The sequence below is a fragment of the Rana temporaria genome, chromosome 6 (assembly GCF_905171775.1).
Source record: "Rana temporaria chromosome 6, aRanTem1.1, whole genome shotgun sequence".
NCBI lineage: Eukaryota > Metazoa > Chordata > Amphibia > Anura > Ranidae > Rana > Rana temporaria.
Window position 1 is genome coordinate 94,652,563 of NC_053494.1, and position 17,136 is coordinate 94,669,698.

The 17,136-nt window shown below is 45.2% G+C and overlaps 1 protein-coding gene across 3 annotated transcripts in view; it reads right to left on the reverse strand.

The window, feature by feature from the left end:
- ALG1 (ALG1 chitobiosyldiphosphodolichol beta-mannosyltransferase) overlaps nt 1–9,554 on the reverse strand; it is a 65,449-nt gene extending 55,895 nt beyond the window's left edge. Inside the window, exon 1 of one of the 3 annotated variants that reach the window (XM_040356995.1) lies at nt 9,236–9,554. In XM_040356995.1, coding sequence (XP_040212929.1) covers nt 9,236–9,515 — 280 coding nt within the window. In that variant the 5' untranslated portion in view covers nt 9,516–9,554. The remainder of the gene's footprint in view (nt 1–9,235) is intronic. The other 2 variants (XM_040356994.1, XM_040356993.1) reach the window with 2 other exon arrangements.
- Between the last annotated feature and the right edge of the window lie 7,582 nt (nt 9,555–17,136).

Here is a 17,136-nt window from a genome sequence, read left to right on the forward strand (position 1 = left end):
CGCACGTCTAGGAGATATTTACAGTACCTAGAGATAAGCTTTATTATCGGCTTAGCTATAGGTACTGTAAGGGGTTAGCTCGGTAGCGGGGTGTGTGACCCCTTGGATGGGTTCACCACACACTGAATTTATACAGACAGGCAGTCGAAGACGGTTAAAAACAAAGATTTTGGTTTATTCTTCGATCTTGCTGGAAACAAGTGCAAGCATCCAAACAGCATAAACAAAATCAAACCTAAAATAAACCCTGGTCACTTGGGGCGTCTATCTTCCACACAGGAACCTATCGATGGAGTCTAGCACAGCCTACTGCTGGGTAGACAGTGCTGGTCATACAGCAGAAAAACAATAGTCTTTTGATTTTTATCACACAGAAAAATCAATCCTCTCCTCACCTCCTCAGAAGACTTTCAGTACTGCTCTCTTTCACTCAGAAAGCCTCAGCATGCAGCCAATCAGTGGTAATCCTCTGGACTACTTATAGAGGCCTTAATTGCCTCATTCTGAACAGCTGAAGTCTTCCAACGCCCTTAGACATTTTTCTGGCTACATTTGCAGCCAACAATTGGTGTATTGTCTAAACAAGGCAGAAATGTATGTCCCGTCTGTGACAACACCCACAGATTTACCTGACTTCCTGTCACAGTACAAATACATGGGACTTTACTTTCTCTTTAAGTGCAATTTGTCTGCCCTGTAAATGAGCCTTTTCTGGCAGAACTGTTCTGTTGCCACATGAAGGCGAATGAAGGTATAACTGATAATAGCTGTGTGACTTTCTACCTTTGTATCCAAGCAGTGGGGCAGACAGGACCGACAGATGCTCAGGTTAGATGGATCCAGACTTAGACATGAGGATGAAATCAACGTGGGTTTTTTCAATCCAGATAAGACAATAAACGGTGATACAATACTGTTCTGTAGCAGTGGTATCAATGCTGACTTGTTGGTATTTATCCTGAGGCTTACTGCTGCTGTTGTGCTGTTGGTCAAAAACTGATGCCTTCTCAAGCCCAAAAAATATGCAGTGTCTAGTCACACAGTCACGAGGCACTGAGATGGCTGCCCCCATGTGAAGAGGCCAGCCCTGCTTGAGTCCACGCCCCCCGAGAGAGAAACTTTATTAACAAGAACAGAGGCCTGTGGCATGCAAATTCTGGCCAGCAGATGGCAGCAGTACAAGAGATGCATGAAAACAACATGGAGAAATAAAGATTAATAATGCAATGTACAAATAACTGAGGAGAACAGCACAAGAATGACCAGGTGAACACAAAAAAAAAAAAAGTTTAGCCACTTATGGACCGGCCGCCATCTTTATATGTCGGCTGTTTGACGTTGAATACAGTTGTTATGGCAGCAGATAGCTTCCATAACCCCGGTATCTTTTTTAACCACTCCCACAACGTCATATGACGTCCTGGACTTTAGTGGGGGATATCTGAATGATGCCAGCTACAGGCATCATTCAGATATCCTTCTCCTCAGGCGGCGATTCTGCGCACCATAAGAACGATTATTATTATAAGAACAACATGATTGTTTTATAGGCGGTGGGAGGGGATATCCCCCCCCCCCTCCCACCGTCATCCGGTGCTTCTCCAGGCTCTCCCGTGCCATCGGAGGTCAGGAGAACGAATCGGCCGCTGCCAGGTGGGGAGTATAGAGATGACCAGTGACCAGGTGGTCACCGGTCATCTCTATGGCCATTGGAGGCCCGGGCGCAACGTTATGACGTCACGCCCGGGTACCCGGAAGTAAACAAAGCCACAATTGCGGCTGAAAGGATGAGATTGGTGAATTTTTTTTCTTGATCTCATGCTTTCCAGACTTTTTGTTTGTAAAAAAAGTATATAAAAAATAAATAAGTAAAAAAAAAATATATATATATATATAAAAGAATGTAAACACCGTTCAAACCACACGTGAGGTATCGAAGTTTGGCGCCATTCCACGAGTGTGTGCAATTTTAAAGCGTGACAAGTTAGGTATCTATTTACTCGGCGTAACATCATCTTTCACATTATACAACAAAATTGGGCTAACTTTACTGTTTTGTTATTTTTTAATCCATGAAAAAAAGGGCATTTGAAAAATTATTGCGCAAATACTGTGCATGATAAAAAGTTGCAATGGCCGCCACTTTATTCCCTAGGGTGTCTGCTAAAAAATATATATATAATGTTTGGGGGTTCTGAGTAATTTTCTAGCATAAATAACGGACGTTACTTACCGGTAACGGTGTTTCTATGAACCTTCCAGGACGGCACCCGAGAGATGATGGCTCCTCCCCACAGGAAACACAATCACTTAACAATTTAAAAGTCCCCACCCTTCCCCTTGATCCTCAGTATGAATTAGAGTAGTCCTGAACTGGTTCACAAGGGACATTGTTCCGTATAGGTACTTACCACCTAGCGTTTAGCTTATCTTTTCCCTCCACATAGGGCGGGAAGTAGGCCTGCCGTCCTGGAAGGTTCATAGAAACACCGTTACCGGTAAGTAACGTCCGTTTTCTCTCATCACCTTCCAGGACGGCACCCGAGAGGATAGACGAGTAACCAACAGGCCTACTTTAGGGTGGGACCCTTGCCTGCAAGGTCTTTTGCTAGATGTCAGAATCTGATTTTATTTCACCACTTCCACTTCCACTTCCTAGTGTGTGATGAGGGTATCCTAGCTGGATCATGAAAATGACCTGCAGGTCTGCTCCACCTATGCTCTTGTCTCCTCTTTGGATGCAGAGTCTAGGTGGCACGTGCTCTTAAAGAAAAAAATTCTGAGAGCTTGAGTATTCTTTAGGATAGAAAGGTTGGCTGCGCTAATATTCTAGCCATCGTGGTTGACAGTGTCTGCAAAGCTGCATAAGACCATCCAAAGTTTAGTCAGAGATTTGTTCTGTGAAACAAAGACCTACTTTGATCAACCCAGAAAAAAAAAAAAAAACATGTGGTTTTAAGCCACTAGTCTGTACAGGAGAATGGTTTAGAAAGAAACAGGGTCTCCCGACGTACAATCCTTGTGGGTCCCCCTTTTTTGTTTGCCAAAGTCCTGGTGAAACAAGGAAATAAACCCACTCAAGGATACTAGATTAAGGGAAGTCTATTCCCTTCACTCAAATGACTGGACAGGTATGTGACCAAGCAGGGCGTTTGGTGTGCTCCTGCACTCCCTTCAGTCCACCTGTCCACCTCCATTCATTGGAATGCATGTGACTTTATAGCGAGGACACTTATTGGTCAGTGTCTGGACCACAGGATGCCTTGGCGTGGCTCGTTCGTGCGTCCGCCAATACGCGTGGACAAACTCCTGTCTCCAACGTACACTGCTAGACCGGACAAAAACCGCTGCTCTGCAAGCCGGTTGACAACCAGGTCCCATCCTGGTCATTCCCCATTTCTGGGTTCCTTCCCATCTGAATACCGACATGTCAGATGTGAGATTGTTCTATATACCCTAGGCTCCTTATAACCCTGCGAGTCGATCATTAAACTACGCAGAAAGGAGCCTGTTACGAAATTGCGAGTAACCACTGCATTCATTGGTATATAACAGAAAAGAACAAAGGTGTCGGGGAAAGAAAACTTTTCACCGCCCCCCGCGTATAATATGCAGATACATTTTACCCTATAATCTCAGGGTAAACCCATGAGTGCCACACGCCAACAGAATACAGTATTCTGTAAAAATCCAGTGTTTGAGGTCATGATCCACTCCACGCACCAAGGAGTGTTAAGTTAAGCAGATCCCTACCACAAGGGACCAATGCCATAGTAGGAGTAAAAGATGAATATTGGTTATTCATATCCAGTTCGTCCGAGGGGGTGACATGAAGGACATACACTGAGCTATAAAGCTCGGATCGGAAGAACCAGTCAGAAAGAATCCTGATGCTGAATTTTTTAGGCAAACAGCCCCTAACAGCGTAACCCCTTTCCTACTAAAAAGAACCTACTAGGTGATTTTATGACCTCCTTCCAGTGTCCTATAACCCTACTGGGTTCAGGTCTAGGGAATGTCTCTGGCATGCCTAGAAGTAAAGGCCCGCAATCAGAAATCCTGTTCCTTCCATGTGAATGGAAAATAAAGGTCTGAAATAAAGTGACCAAAATGTCCCAGATATACAGGTCCTAGATCTTGTATTTCCGAAGGACAGCAAGCTCAGACTTAATATGGAAAAACAGATAGACACCCCCAGCCTCCACTGCTGTGTTTTCTGATATACAGACACCTGTAGGATAGAGAAGACACAACCAACCTTAGGTGTGTATTTCTCATATGTAGTAAGATACCATATAACCTAAGCCCAGAGAAAGGACAGAAGCTCCAAGTGTGAGCTTCTGATGCTTAATAGGTTTATAGGTCCTACATTCAACAGAGAGGCCACTAGCCAATATGGTGTTTTGTCTGAGTAATAAAGAACGCAGAGGACACAGACACCTTCTACTGCTGTGTTTTATTTATGTGCAGCGACCCAAGGTAATAGATTCAGGACAGGAGGACAAGAACCACTATAGTGTTGTCTATTCCTGACTGACCGCAGTACGGTCTTCCAATCAACAGAAAATAATACTAGCACCTATAGTATATCTCTGATGATCATAGAAAAAAAAAAAAAAAAAAACAGTCGCATGGCCAGTATGACCAAAAGGACATATGCGGCCTCAACCGTGTATTGCTGGTGTTATACTCCCTGCAGTCATAACTAGCAGAGAGTGGTATTAGCATACTTCAGATAAACAATAGGGTATAGGACAAGGGACCGAAATGTTACAGACAGTAACATTGTGTATTCCAACACCCACAGTCATATACCTGATAGAAACGTCACTAGCAAGAACACTCAATGCTGTGCGTTTCTGGATAGTAACAGTATACCGTCATGAACCCACAATACCAGTTGTGCATTATTTTGATTAGAAAAAAAAAAAAAAAAAAAAAACTTGGAAAGTTTATATGACCAACAGCATGTTGTCAGCAACCCAATGTGTTACTTAATGCAACCTTGTCGGGTCATCTAATCAACAGAAATGTCACTAGCAAAAAAGGACCCTTAAAGCAGTGCATATCTGAATTTATAAATATCCTTAACAATAATACAATGCTATGCGTTTCTAATCAGCAAAATTGCATAGTCATATAACCAGCAGAAGTGTCGCTATCAGTAACTCAGCATCATGCGTTTCTGATAAGTAATGGTGTACCAACATGTAACCTCCAGAAATTTTTACCAACAGTAACTCAGTGTGGTATGTTTCTGAATAACCATAGTGTGCGGTTTATATAATAGAGGTGTCACCGACAAATCAATGTCATGCTTCTCTGATAAGCAATAATATACATTCCTGTATCCGACAGAAATTACACCGACAGTAACTCAATGTGGTATATTTCTGAATAACCATAGTGTGCGGTTTATATAATAGAGGTGTCACCGACAAATCAATGTCATGCTTCTCTGATAAGCAATAATATACATTCCTGTATCCGACAGAAATTACACCGACAGTAACTCAATGTGGTATATTTCTGAATAACCATAGTGTGCGGTTTATATAATAGAGGTGTCACCGACAAATCAATGTCATGCTTCTCTGATAAGCAATAATATACATGCATGTATCCGACAGAAATTACACCGACAGTAACTCAATGTGGTATATTTCTGAATAACCATAGTGTGCGAATATACCATAGAGGCGTCACCACCATTCAGTGTTATGCGTTTGATAAGGAACAGAGTACCGTTATCTAATCAATTTTAGGCATTTCTGGTGAGTCATAGGATATCCCTTGATCATCAGTCTACATATATACACACACACAAATATATATATATATATATATATATATATATATATATATATATATATTATATACATACACACACACACATATATCTCAGAAATGACCCAAGATAAACCCATGTTGTGCATTTCTGATGTGCGGACAGACCAACGCTCTATCCTAGCATAACCTGAGTTTCAGATATTGATCCTTCATCCCAGTGAAGGAACATGGTAGTTCCAAATACTGGAAATCCGAGGTGTGTGACTATACCACAATAGTGGTAGCTGCTATTCTGCTATTGCAAAGGTCTGAGTAGGTGTAGCTGGTCCACACACAGGTGGGAGCTAGTCCAAGCCTTTAAGGTCTTAACGAGCACAGACTCAGAAATCAATTAGGTTTCTCATGAAGAGGTGACCATAGTCTCAGGCTGGAGGCAATCAGACACCTGTATGGCTGATTTTCATAGTTTTAACACAGGGGTTTGTACCAGAGAAACTCCCAATTAAGGGTTGCAGGCTAGCATTTTATGCTTCTCACACCACCTAAATGGTTTGTTGCCTGAGCCACAAGAGGTTTAGATTAACTCTAACACACTGACAGATATACCAGCAGTGTAAGGAGGAAATGATCGGTTGGAACTTGGGAGATATTGTAACCAATAAACAACCCCCACAAGGGTAATAAACCCACTAGTATGCCCCCTGTTGGGCCTATCCTAAGAGTTTAGGAGGTCAGTTTTTTGGCTAAAAAACCTAACTGCACCCTTGTGATCTGCCTGTCAGATTCATGGCAGGCTGGCCCTAACTGGATTGAGCCTTGCTCAGCCCCCTTTTATGAGATTATTCTAGGGATTTTATAATCTCCTCAGAGGCCTGTATTTGCCTGCAGGAGTCCAACCAGACCCTCTAGGGTGAATGGCTCCTGTTTAGCTTGGCTTACCATATCCTCCCTGTCCTCCTTAAGCTTCCTCTACCTGGACTAGAGGGAATGACTGTGAGGGCGGGGGAAGGGCACTAGGTTCCGTTCGGACGAGGCCTTCTTGGGAGGATATGTCTTCTCTAGGGATAAGCTCCTCTATGTCAGACCTTAAGTTACGGACTGCCTGGCGGCTTCATGGAAAGTTTTTCCTTTCTCTGCCAAGTTATGAGGAGCTATGCCCTGTAGCGGTAGGAGACTGTTTATTTGGGGTCTCCTGGGATCCGCTGGGGGGTTTTTGCAAGACAAGAGATATACATATATGCATAATATTACTTTGTCCTCCCCCAGGACTGCAGGTTTGTACTGGGGAGGTGAAAGGGTGAGAAGTAAAAACCAGTCCTGTGCTGGCTGGCTGGCCCCAGAGACTCAGACCCTGAAGACCAGGACTCTCACTCCCTTTCCTCCTCCCTTTCCAAGGGGGAATGTACTCACTGCGCCCCGACCTGGATCTGCCTGCAGTCACATTTGCCTTCATCTCCTCCTGTCCATGAGGAGGTTTGACTGGGTCCCCGGCTGTCGGTACCTCTTGTAAGGGCTATCCGCAAGCCGACCCTTCCACCGCCATGCTTCTCTCCGGCGTCCCTTCCGGGTTGCGCTGTGAGGCAAAAGCCCACCTTCACTCAGAGAGGCTTGGAGCGCCATGTTTCCAAAAGTAGGAAGCAGTACCCGGGAAGAGAGAGCTCTTCAAATGGCGGCGTTTCTTCTGCACCCTAGCGATGGCAAGCCTCCCCGCAGCTCAGAGCGCTGGTGCACGCCTGGGGCGACCTGTGAGTTAGACCCGAAGGCCTACAGGTTAGTTCAGCCCTCCCCGGCCTCCCTAAGACCTGTCTCAACAGGGGTACCTTCGACCCTCCCCGGTCTCTAGGTTTTCAAACAAAACAAACGTGACGATGTGTTCGGAGAAACACAATCAATACTGAGGATCAAGGGGAAGGGTGGGGACTTTTAAATTGTTAAGTGATTGTGTTTCCTGTGGGGAGGAGCCATCATCTCTCGGGTGCCGTCCTGGAAGGTGATGAGAGAAATTATGATTTTTACATGAAGGAAAAAAGTGCAAGAATAGGCGCGGTATGGAAGTGGTTAAACAGCCAGCGATCGGTAGCGACAGAGACGATTGGGTCCTCTCCCCTGCGAGACATGGAGTAGAGTGAGGGAAAGATGGCCCCCACTCGGCTCCATGCCATTGGATGACAGAAGCGATGTCAAACGTCACTTCCGCCCAATGGTCTTAAAGCGGAGCTCCACCCTAAAGTGGAACTCCCACTGATCGGAGCCCTCCCCCCCTCCGGTGTCACATTTGACACCTTTCAGGGGGGAGGGGGTGCAGATACCTGTCTACAGACAGGTATTTGCACCCACTTCCGGCCACACAGTCTCGGGCAGACTGCGGGCAGGACGTCACCCCCCCCCCCCCCCCTGGTTCCCTCACCGAGGATGGCGGGGGGGCAGCAGAGTGACGAGCGATCACTCGTCCTCTGCTGCGGACGGCGCTGGACTCCAGGACAGGTAAGTGTCCTAATATTAAAAGTCAGCAGCTGCAGTATTTGTAGCTGCTGGCTTTTAATATTTTTTTTTCAGTGGAGCTCCAACGCGGAGCTCCACTGAAAAAAAAATATTAAAAGCCAGCAGCTACAAATACTGCAGCTGCTGACTTTTAATATCAGCACACTTACCTGTCCTGGAGTCCAGCGCTGTCCGCAGCAGAGGACGAGTGATCGCTCGTCACTCTGCTGCCCCCCCGCCATCCTCGGTGAGGGAACCAGGAAGTGAAGCGCTCCGGCTTCACTGTCCGGTTCCCTACAGCGCATGCGCGAGTCGCGCTACGCCTGACGATTGGCTCCCGCTGTGTTCTGGGAGCCGAGTGTTCCCAGCACACAACAGGGGGGGGGGGGGTACAGGAGGTGAGGTCATGCCCGCAGTCTGTGTGGCCGGAAGTGGGTGCAAATACCTGTCTTTAGACAGGTATCTGCACCCCCCTCCCCCTGAAAGGTGTCAAATGTGACACCGGAGGGGGGAGGGTTCCGATCAGCGGGAGTTCCACATTAGGGTGGAGCTCCGCTTTAAGGTCTTTTTGAGCCCAGATCTCACATTTTTTCTATTACAAGAAATATTTACATTCCTTGTAATAGGAATAAGAGTGACCCAATTGTATTTTTTTTTAAAAGAAGACAGTGTAAAAATAAAAAAGTTAAATAAGATTTTTTTTTCTTTAAAGCGCCCTGTCCCGCCGAGCTCGCATGCAGAAGCGAACACATACGCAAGTCGTGCCCGCATATGAAAATGGTGTTCAAACCACACGCGAGGCAACGCTGGAATTGTTAGAGCAAGATAAATAAATAAATGTATTATAGGTGAAATGCCGCCCAGGAAACGTAAACACATAGTGCACCCTCATTCCGCAATAAAACATTGCAGTGTGTTATAGGGACTGTTCTGCTTATAAGCCAGGCACACATATCCATCCCACCTATCACTCCTCTCCCCTTACCACGGAAGCCGGCAAGCGTGACGTCGAAGCCATTTCTAGCCAATGAGAGGGCGTGATACGTCATCCGAGGGCTTCGGCCCACATCGCCCAGAACCAGCACACACACCTGCCTGGGTGTTGTAGCCTGACAGAGCGGTGCGAGCACCAAGAGCGTGCAGAACGTCACTACAAATACACACAGCGAGCCGGAGACCCAGGCCAAGCACACTCCGGCTGTGCCCGTTATAACCGCCAGGACTAGGGCTCGGGAAGCCGCCATATTGCTGCGCACATCACTGATTGCGGAAGAATATGTATAGCTGAGGGAGCTGCACGGTTACCGCCCTCGACGCTGATTGGCCGCCATGTGAACAGTGTCTAGATTGTCATCGGTTCCCAGTACACAGAATGGTGTGTGGGAGAGACTGAGGAGAGAGAGCATTCATTAGAGCTGCAACTACCTGGCTTGTAGTAGGGAAAGGTGTGGGTGCTTTCCATAGAGACCTGCTAATGGACTTTTAGGCTGCCTTCATATCTATGCATGTATGGGCGATGCATTTATGCGATGTGTTTTTAATGCATTTTGTGTGTTTTTTGGAAAGTGTTTGTTTATTTCTTAGGCTCGGTTCAAACCTAAGACAGATCCGTCTCACATCAGGAGTCTGGTGCGTGCTGGTTAGAGCTGGGGGATTTCTTTATTTTTCCCCCTTTTATTTTTTAATAAAAAAAACAATTTACGATACAAATCGAGTTTTTTTTTTATTTGATGGACACCGCGCCGGTCCCGAGGACTTTTGTCAAAATCTGAATCGATTTGATCTACCAACTCAATTTTTTTCATCAAATCAATATATATTTTTTTTTTGCACAGCCCTAGTGCTGGTTCACAGCTTCAGGTCCGATGTCAGCCTGAGGGCTAGTTCACACTGCTGTGATGCGGGAACCCTGCGAATCCACTGCGGGTTTCCCGGTGGCAGCTCACACTGCCCTATGCAAACTGATGGGAGTGTTAGTTAAAAGTTAATGACACCCCCAAATCAGTTCGCATATCGCAGTGCGATCTGCAAACTCGGACAGGAATCGGATCGCAAGGGTGTGAACACCCATGCGATCCGATTCTGCTGCCGACAATCATTTTTAATGATGATAAAATTCTGGGACCACTCTTGTCAGCTAACCCTAGAGTCTTATTTAGGCTGCATTCACACCTGAGCGTAGGTTGATCGGTCGTTTCTTTCCGGCGTTTTGTCGTGCGTATTCATGCTTATTTGCGCGTTTGCATACAGCGTCGTCCGACGTTTTTGTACTTCGACGTTTTTTATTTTAGCCAATAGGGAAAATGATCATCTTTTCATCACTTGTTGGTAGATGTTTTTTATCTTCTGCCTGGGTGAAATGTTCTATTGATTAAAGCGACAAAACGCCTGTAGCAAATGCTCGTTGCCACGCTAGTCGCTTGAATCGAGCGTTTCCATTACTTTCTATAGGAAATGCTCAAAAACGCCCAAACTGCCCGATTCACGCGACAAAAAAGGGTCCGGAACTTGTTTGAGCTTCAGGCGTTCGGCACCAGGCGTTTTGGAGTGGAGATGTGAACCATCTCCATAGGAAATAATGTATTTTTTCCCCTCTAACGTTTTTGAGCGTCGCGCTTTAGGCAACAAAACGCTCAGGTGTGAATGCAGCCTTAGGGGTGCTCCAAATCTGCGACACTGTATCGCTCCGAATGTACTGGACCCACCTACACGCCCAGTTTTCTTCGGTGACTTTAAGGATTTTTATCCCTGTAGGGCTTGTAAAATCAATGCCCTTCAGGGTAGAAGATTTCCAAGCTTTACTTCTACTAAGACAGGTGCCCCCTATTCCGATTAACTCTTTCATCACATGCAGTACGAAATGTGCTGTATACCTTCTAAGGTGCCCCTGTGGGCTTGAATATGTTGGGCCGACTGTCCGCAAACTCCAGGTCAGACCATGGGGTGAACATATTTCCAACATCTTAGCCGGTTTTGACAAACATAGTGTGTCAAAACACTATGATTTGAAGCATAATAGAGACCCAAAGGGAACGGTTTTTATGGCCCTTGAAAAATAAATGCCCCATGGTGTGGAAGTAATGGCAAAAGAACAATATCCAGAGCCGAAAGCAGCTGGATCCACAGACTTGAATGTCATGTCCCGGGGGGCCTTAATGTGGAATGTGACATCAACTGCTTCATCAACAATGGTTGATGTCCCCTCTCATAAGCGCTGGCCCCGTAACCCCCCCCCCCTTTCTTTGCCCTTCAGGATAGCTTTTCCCAGATGAGAGCACTCCCTTTGAGAGAATTCTTTTTGGAATGAGGCAATATTTTAATTAACTAATCTTTTGCCTTTGGTTCTCTCACCTGTCCCCCCTCCATCTTTTGACTAATATAAAAGGGCTTGTAGTCATTTGCAATACTAATCAGAACCTCTGGGGGCTTGTATATTTGTTTCTTTGTGCTAGATTATATAATTGGTTCTGGTAATAGAAATAGGTATGTTCTATATATTTTAACCACTTGCCGCCCGCCAATGACAAATTGACGTCGGCAAAGTGGTTATAGAATCCTGACTGGACGTCATATGACGTCCTCAGGATTCCGAGCCGCTGCGCGCCCCCGGGGTTACGCATCGCGGCGATCGTTGCAGGGATAAAAAAAAAAAAGGTATGCCACCCTAGACCACCAGGGATGAGAAGGACACAAAAAATGGATGCCAATCAGTGCCCACAATGGGCATCACTGATTCGCAGGCATTGTTTGGCACTGATTGGCATCCATTAGTACAACACATACGATAGTGCCCATCTATGCCCATCCGTGCCACCTATCAGTGCCTATCCGTGCCACCTATCTGCCCATCTGTGCCACCTATCCATGCCGCCTATCAGTGCCCATCAGTGCCGCATATTAGTGCCCATCAGTGCCGCCTTTTCAGTGCCCGTCAGTGCAGTACCATCAGTGAAGGAGAAAACGTACTTATTTACAATGTTTTATAACAGAAACAAAATTTTCCAAAATTTTGGTCATTTTTTTTTTTTTTTGCAGAAAATAAATATCCCAGAGGTGATCTAATACCACCAAAAGAAAGCACTATTTGTGGGTACAAAATGATACAAATTTAGTTTGGGTACAGTGTAGCATGACCGCGCAATTGTCATTCAAAGTGCAACAGCGCTGAAAGCTGAAAATTGGTCTGGGCGGGAAGGTGTATAAGTGCCCTGTATGGAAGTGGTTAAATGTTTTGTATTAATTTATTGCTGAATATTTGATATGCTGAACTGCTTATCCATCAGTTGGTAAAGTTTTTAACAATGTTACGGTCCTTTTCTCCTTGCATTTGTCAGTACTCTGCTATTTGTCCACAGGATGTCAGTGTGCTTTTTGTATTACGTACACCTGTCCTCCCTTTTATATTGCTGCATTTTGTTATTTATCCACCAGATGTCACAGACGCTCCTGATCACTGATGGGCATTCTGTGTACACCTGGTTTAGCTCCATGGCAGACCCGCTGTTGAACCAATGAATTTGTTCCATTGATGATCCGGATTGCATAAGAGGCGCATGTGCACACGGGTGTGCGTGCCCCTGATGACGTCAGTGTGATGAAACGATCGTCGGGCGTCACACACACACATTGCGCATGCGCAAATTTTCTTTCCCATAGGTGGAATTGATGTCAAACAGAGATTTTTTCATCTGTTTTTATTCCTTGCAAAGATTTTCATTATCTCTTTTGATTGAGAGAGATTGTATTTTATAGCCACAATAAATTCCTTTTTTATCATTTAAACGCCTGCACTACGGAATTCTTTTTCTGTTTCATTTCCTTTGCGGCTTATTCACCCCCCAATCTGAGTGTGGACTCCATCCCTCCTAATACACACCTGCGATATCTCTGGAAGGATCCATGAGCTGGTGTTTGGAGCCATTGAGAACGTGTGTGACGGAGGATTCATTCATCTTATAAGCCTGTCTGACCCCCCTGAGAAGGGTCGCTGGCTTTCTGGTAAGCCCTCATTTTACCTTCAGGTGTTGGGCTGTCCTCACGTTTTTGGAATCATTCATCACACATTGGATGTCTACAAACTTTTTCTTTGGATTTTCATCTGTGGATCCACTGGATTTAATATTTCATGGACTGTTTATTTACATATCATTTGTATATGTCACGATTTTTCATTCAATTGTTTTGATGGTCACAATATTGTATTCAATCTGCTCGATTGATCTATTCATTATGCTTTAATTTCCAGTGCTACACTGTTTTTACACATCTATTTTTGCACTTGGTATCAAGTAGGTAGATTCAGGTACATTGGATTAAAGTTACGGCGGCGTAGCCTAACGTGTTTAGGCTACGCCGCCGTAAATTAGCTAGGCTAGTAATGATTCTCAATATACTTGCCTGCTAATATACGGCGGCATAGCCTAAAGCGGGCGGGCGTAAGGGCGCCAAATTCAAATGTGTTGGAGGGGGCGTGTTTGATGGTAATGAGGCTCGACCTCACGTTTTTGACGTTTTTTATTACTGCGCATGCGCCGGGCGCCTACATTTTCCAGTGTGCATTGCGGCTAAGTACGCCGTACGGGCCTATTGATTTCGATGTGGACGTAAACAACGTAAATCCCGATTCACGGACGACTTGCGCAAACAACGTAAAAAATTTGAATCTCGCGGCGGGAACGGCGGCCATACTTTAACATTGTTATTCCACCTAATAGGTGGAATAACTTTAGGCCTGCTAATGCCTTACGGAAACGGCGTAAAACTACTGCGGCGGCCGGGCGTACGTTCGTGAATCGGCGTATCAACTCATTTACATATTCTACCCCGACCGCAATGGAAGCGCCACCTAGCGGCCATCCGAAAAATTGCAACCTAAGATAAAACGGCTTGAGCCGTCTTATCTTAGATATGTTTAAGCGTATCTCTGTTTGAGCATACGCTTAAACATAGTTCGGCGTGGATTCTGAGTTAGGTCGACTTATCTACTGAATCTACCTAAAGGTTTTTAGTGTTTTAGCTGCAGGAATCCCTCAGGGATCATTATTAACATTTAATTATTTAATAATTTTTCACGTAATTATCACTTATTCTCTACCTAGCACAAATTCTCCCCCTCCCCCTTTTTTCACTGGATGTGATTGACAGCAGCGCCAGCCAATGGCTGCATTGCTCTCATATTCATCCGCTCTAGCCAATCAGCGTGCGGGCCTTTCGCCGGGTCAGGTAAGTAAAATGGGGGCTCGGGGGGGCCGGCAACACCAGATGTTTTTTCACCTTAATGCATAGATTGCATTAAGGTGATTTTTTTTTTTTCATTTACAACTCCTTTAAGCTAAGCAGGTCTTAAAATCCCGTTATTGGCAATGCCCCCCGCTCTCACCCTTGGCCTTAGTACACGGGCGCATTCGCAGATGCGACATCGTCGCGCTGACGTCATGCGGGTGGTCAGACTCTGACACCGTGCGCCGGTGGCCGTGCACTGACGTCATCGATGGGGGATATTTAAGCAGGCTGAGACCTGCTTCCAATGTGATGGACGCCGGGTCCTGGGATATCTGTTACTTTACTAAGTAGAAAGGAAGTTGACTCCAGTCATGCTATACTCCCTTCATAGGTTTTTGGTTTCTGTGGACACAGGGGATAATTTCCCCTTTTAATTTAGGTTATCTATAATTTTGAAGCTTCAAGTGGGATAGACCCTGCTTTATTACTCACTTTAGCAGCAGTGCCCCTGCCTTCCTTACCAATATATGTGGTTAACGCCCGCCGCATGACTATTTACGTCCGCAGAATGGCACGGACAGGCAGAAGGACGTATATATACGTCCTTGCCTTCTAGCAGGTGGGGGGTCCGATCGGGACCCCCCCCTGCTGCGTGCGGCTGGCGGGTTCCCTCGGGGAGCGATCCGGGACGACGGCGCGGCTATTCGTTTATAGTCGCGATCGCTCCCCGAGGCTGAAGCACGGGGAGAGCCGTATGTAAACACGGCTTCCTCGTGCTTCACTGTGGCGGCGTATCGATCGAGTGATCCCTTTTATAAGGGAGACTCGATCGATGACGTCAGTCCTACAGCCACACCCCCCTACAGTTGTAAACACACACTAAGTGAACACTAACCCCTACAGAGCCCCCTGTGGTTAACTCCCAAACTGCAACTGTCATTTTTACAATAAACAATGCAATTTAAATGCATTTTTTGCTGTGAAAATGACAATGGTCCCAAAAATGTGTCAAAATTGTCCGCCATAATGTCGCAGTCACGAAAAAAATCGCTGATCGCCGCCAATAGTAGTAAAAAAATAATAATTAAAAATGCAATAAAACTATCCCCTATTTTGTAAACGCTATAAATTTTGCGCAAACCAATCCATAAACGCTTATTGCAATTTTTTTTTTTACCAAAAATAGGTAGAAGAATACGTATCGGCCTAAACTGAGGAAATTTTTTTTTTTTATACATGTTTTTGGGGGATATTTATTATAGCAAAAAGTAAAAAATATTGAATTTTTTTCAAAATTGTCGCTCTATTTTTTTTTATAGCGCAAAAAATAAAAACCGCAGAGGTGATCAAATACCACCAAAAGAAAGCTCTATTTGTGGGGAAAGAAGGACGCCAATTTTGTTTGGGAGCCACGTCGCACGACCGCGCAATTGTCTGTTAAAGCGACGCAGTGCCGAATCGCAAAACCTGGCCTGGGCATTTAGCTGCAAAATGGTCCGGGGCTTAAGTGGTTAAGCACCAGCTGGGTTCTTTGCCTCGGGACCCCTTACTTTCGTTATTTACCAAGACAGGTACACCCCTTAAACATTAGTCCTCCTTTTTTCATTCTTTACCCCCCTCTCTTCCTTCTCTTTCCCCTTCTTCTCCCCTTCCTTCCCAACCCATCTTCAATTCAAAATTCAGATTAAAAAAATAAAGACAGAGCAACGGTGATACTAATAGCACTGCACTGGCCCTAAAGGGCATGGTTCAGCCACTTGAAGAACCTCAGCATCCAACCTCAACTGACACCAACGGACTGGCCAGATCTCTTATCACAGGGCCCAGTCAACCATCTGAACCACAGAATCCTGAAGTTTTTGGCTTGGTTACTGAAATGGTAAGACTCCTCATCCACAGCGTGGAAGCAGCCCTGGAAGACTTCTTAGAAAAAGAGTTACCAGGTACCTAACCCTATTTTTTGATTGGATATGTTTTCTAACAAAGTAAAAAAAATATATATATTTTTTTTAAATTTTTGGTATATTTTTAGTTTGGATCGCAAGGAATAAAAGCCCAGTGGTGATCAAATACCACCAAAAGAAAGCTTTATTTGTGTGATTTTTTATTTTATACAAATTTAGTTTGGATACAGCGTTGCATAACTGCACAATTACCAGTAGCGCAGTGCTAAATAGAATAAAATGGCCTGGTAATGAAACGTGTAAAATCTTCCAGAATGCAAGTGGTTAAAGAGGAAGTAAACCCTGGTGGGGTTTTCTTCCCTGCAAAGTAAAGGCATAATGTGCTAGTATGCATCACATACTAGCACATTATGTGACACCTACCTGCAAACAAAGCCCACATCATCCACGCTGCAGGCTGCATCCATCTTCACCTGTCTTCCTTCCGGGGCTGTGGACTCCGGCTCTGGACAGTCAGAGCTGCGTGGTCACTTACATGCATGTGCGCGGGAGCCACCAGTCATGGCACACTTGCCTGAAGAAAAGGCAGGGGTGACCGTTCCTTCAGAGCGAATGCGCCGATGACCTCATTGGCGCAGTAAACTGTAAATATCTCCTGATTGGCCCACTTCTAGGAGATTTTTACAGTACCTATAGGTAAGCCTTATTCTAGGCTCACCTAAAGCTACAACTTCCCCAT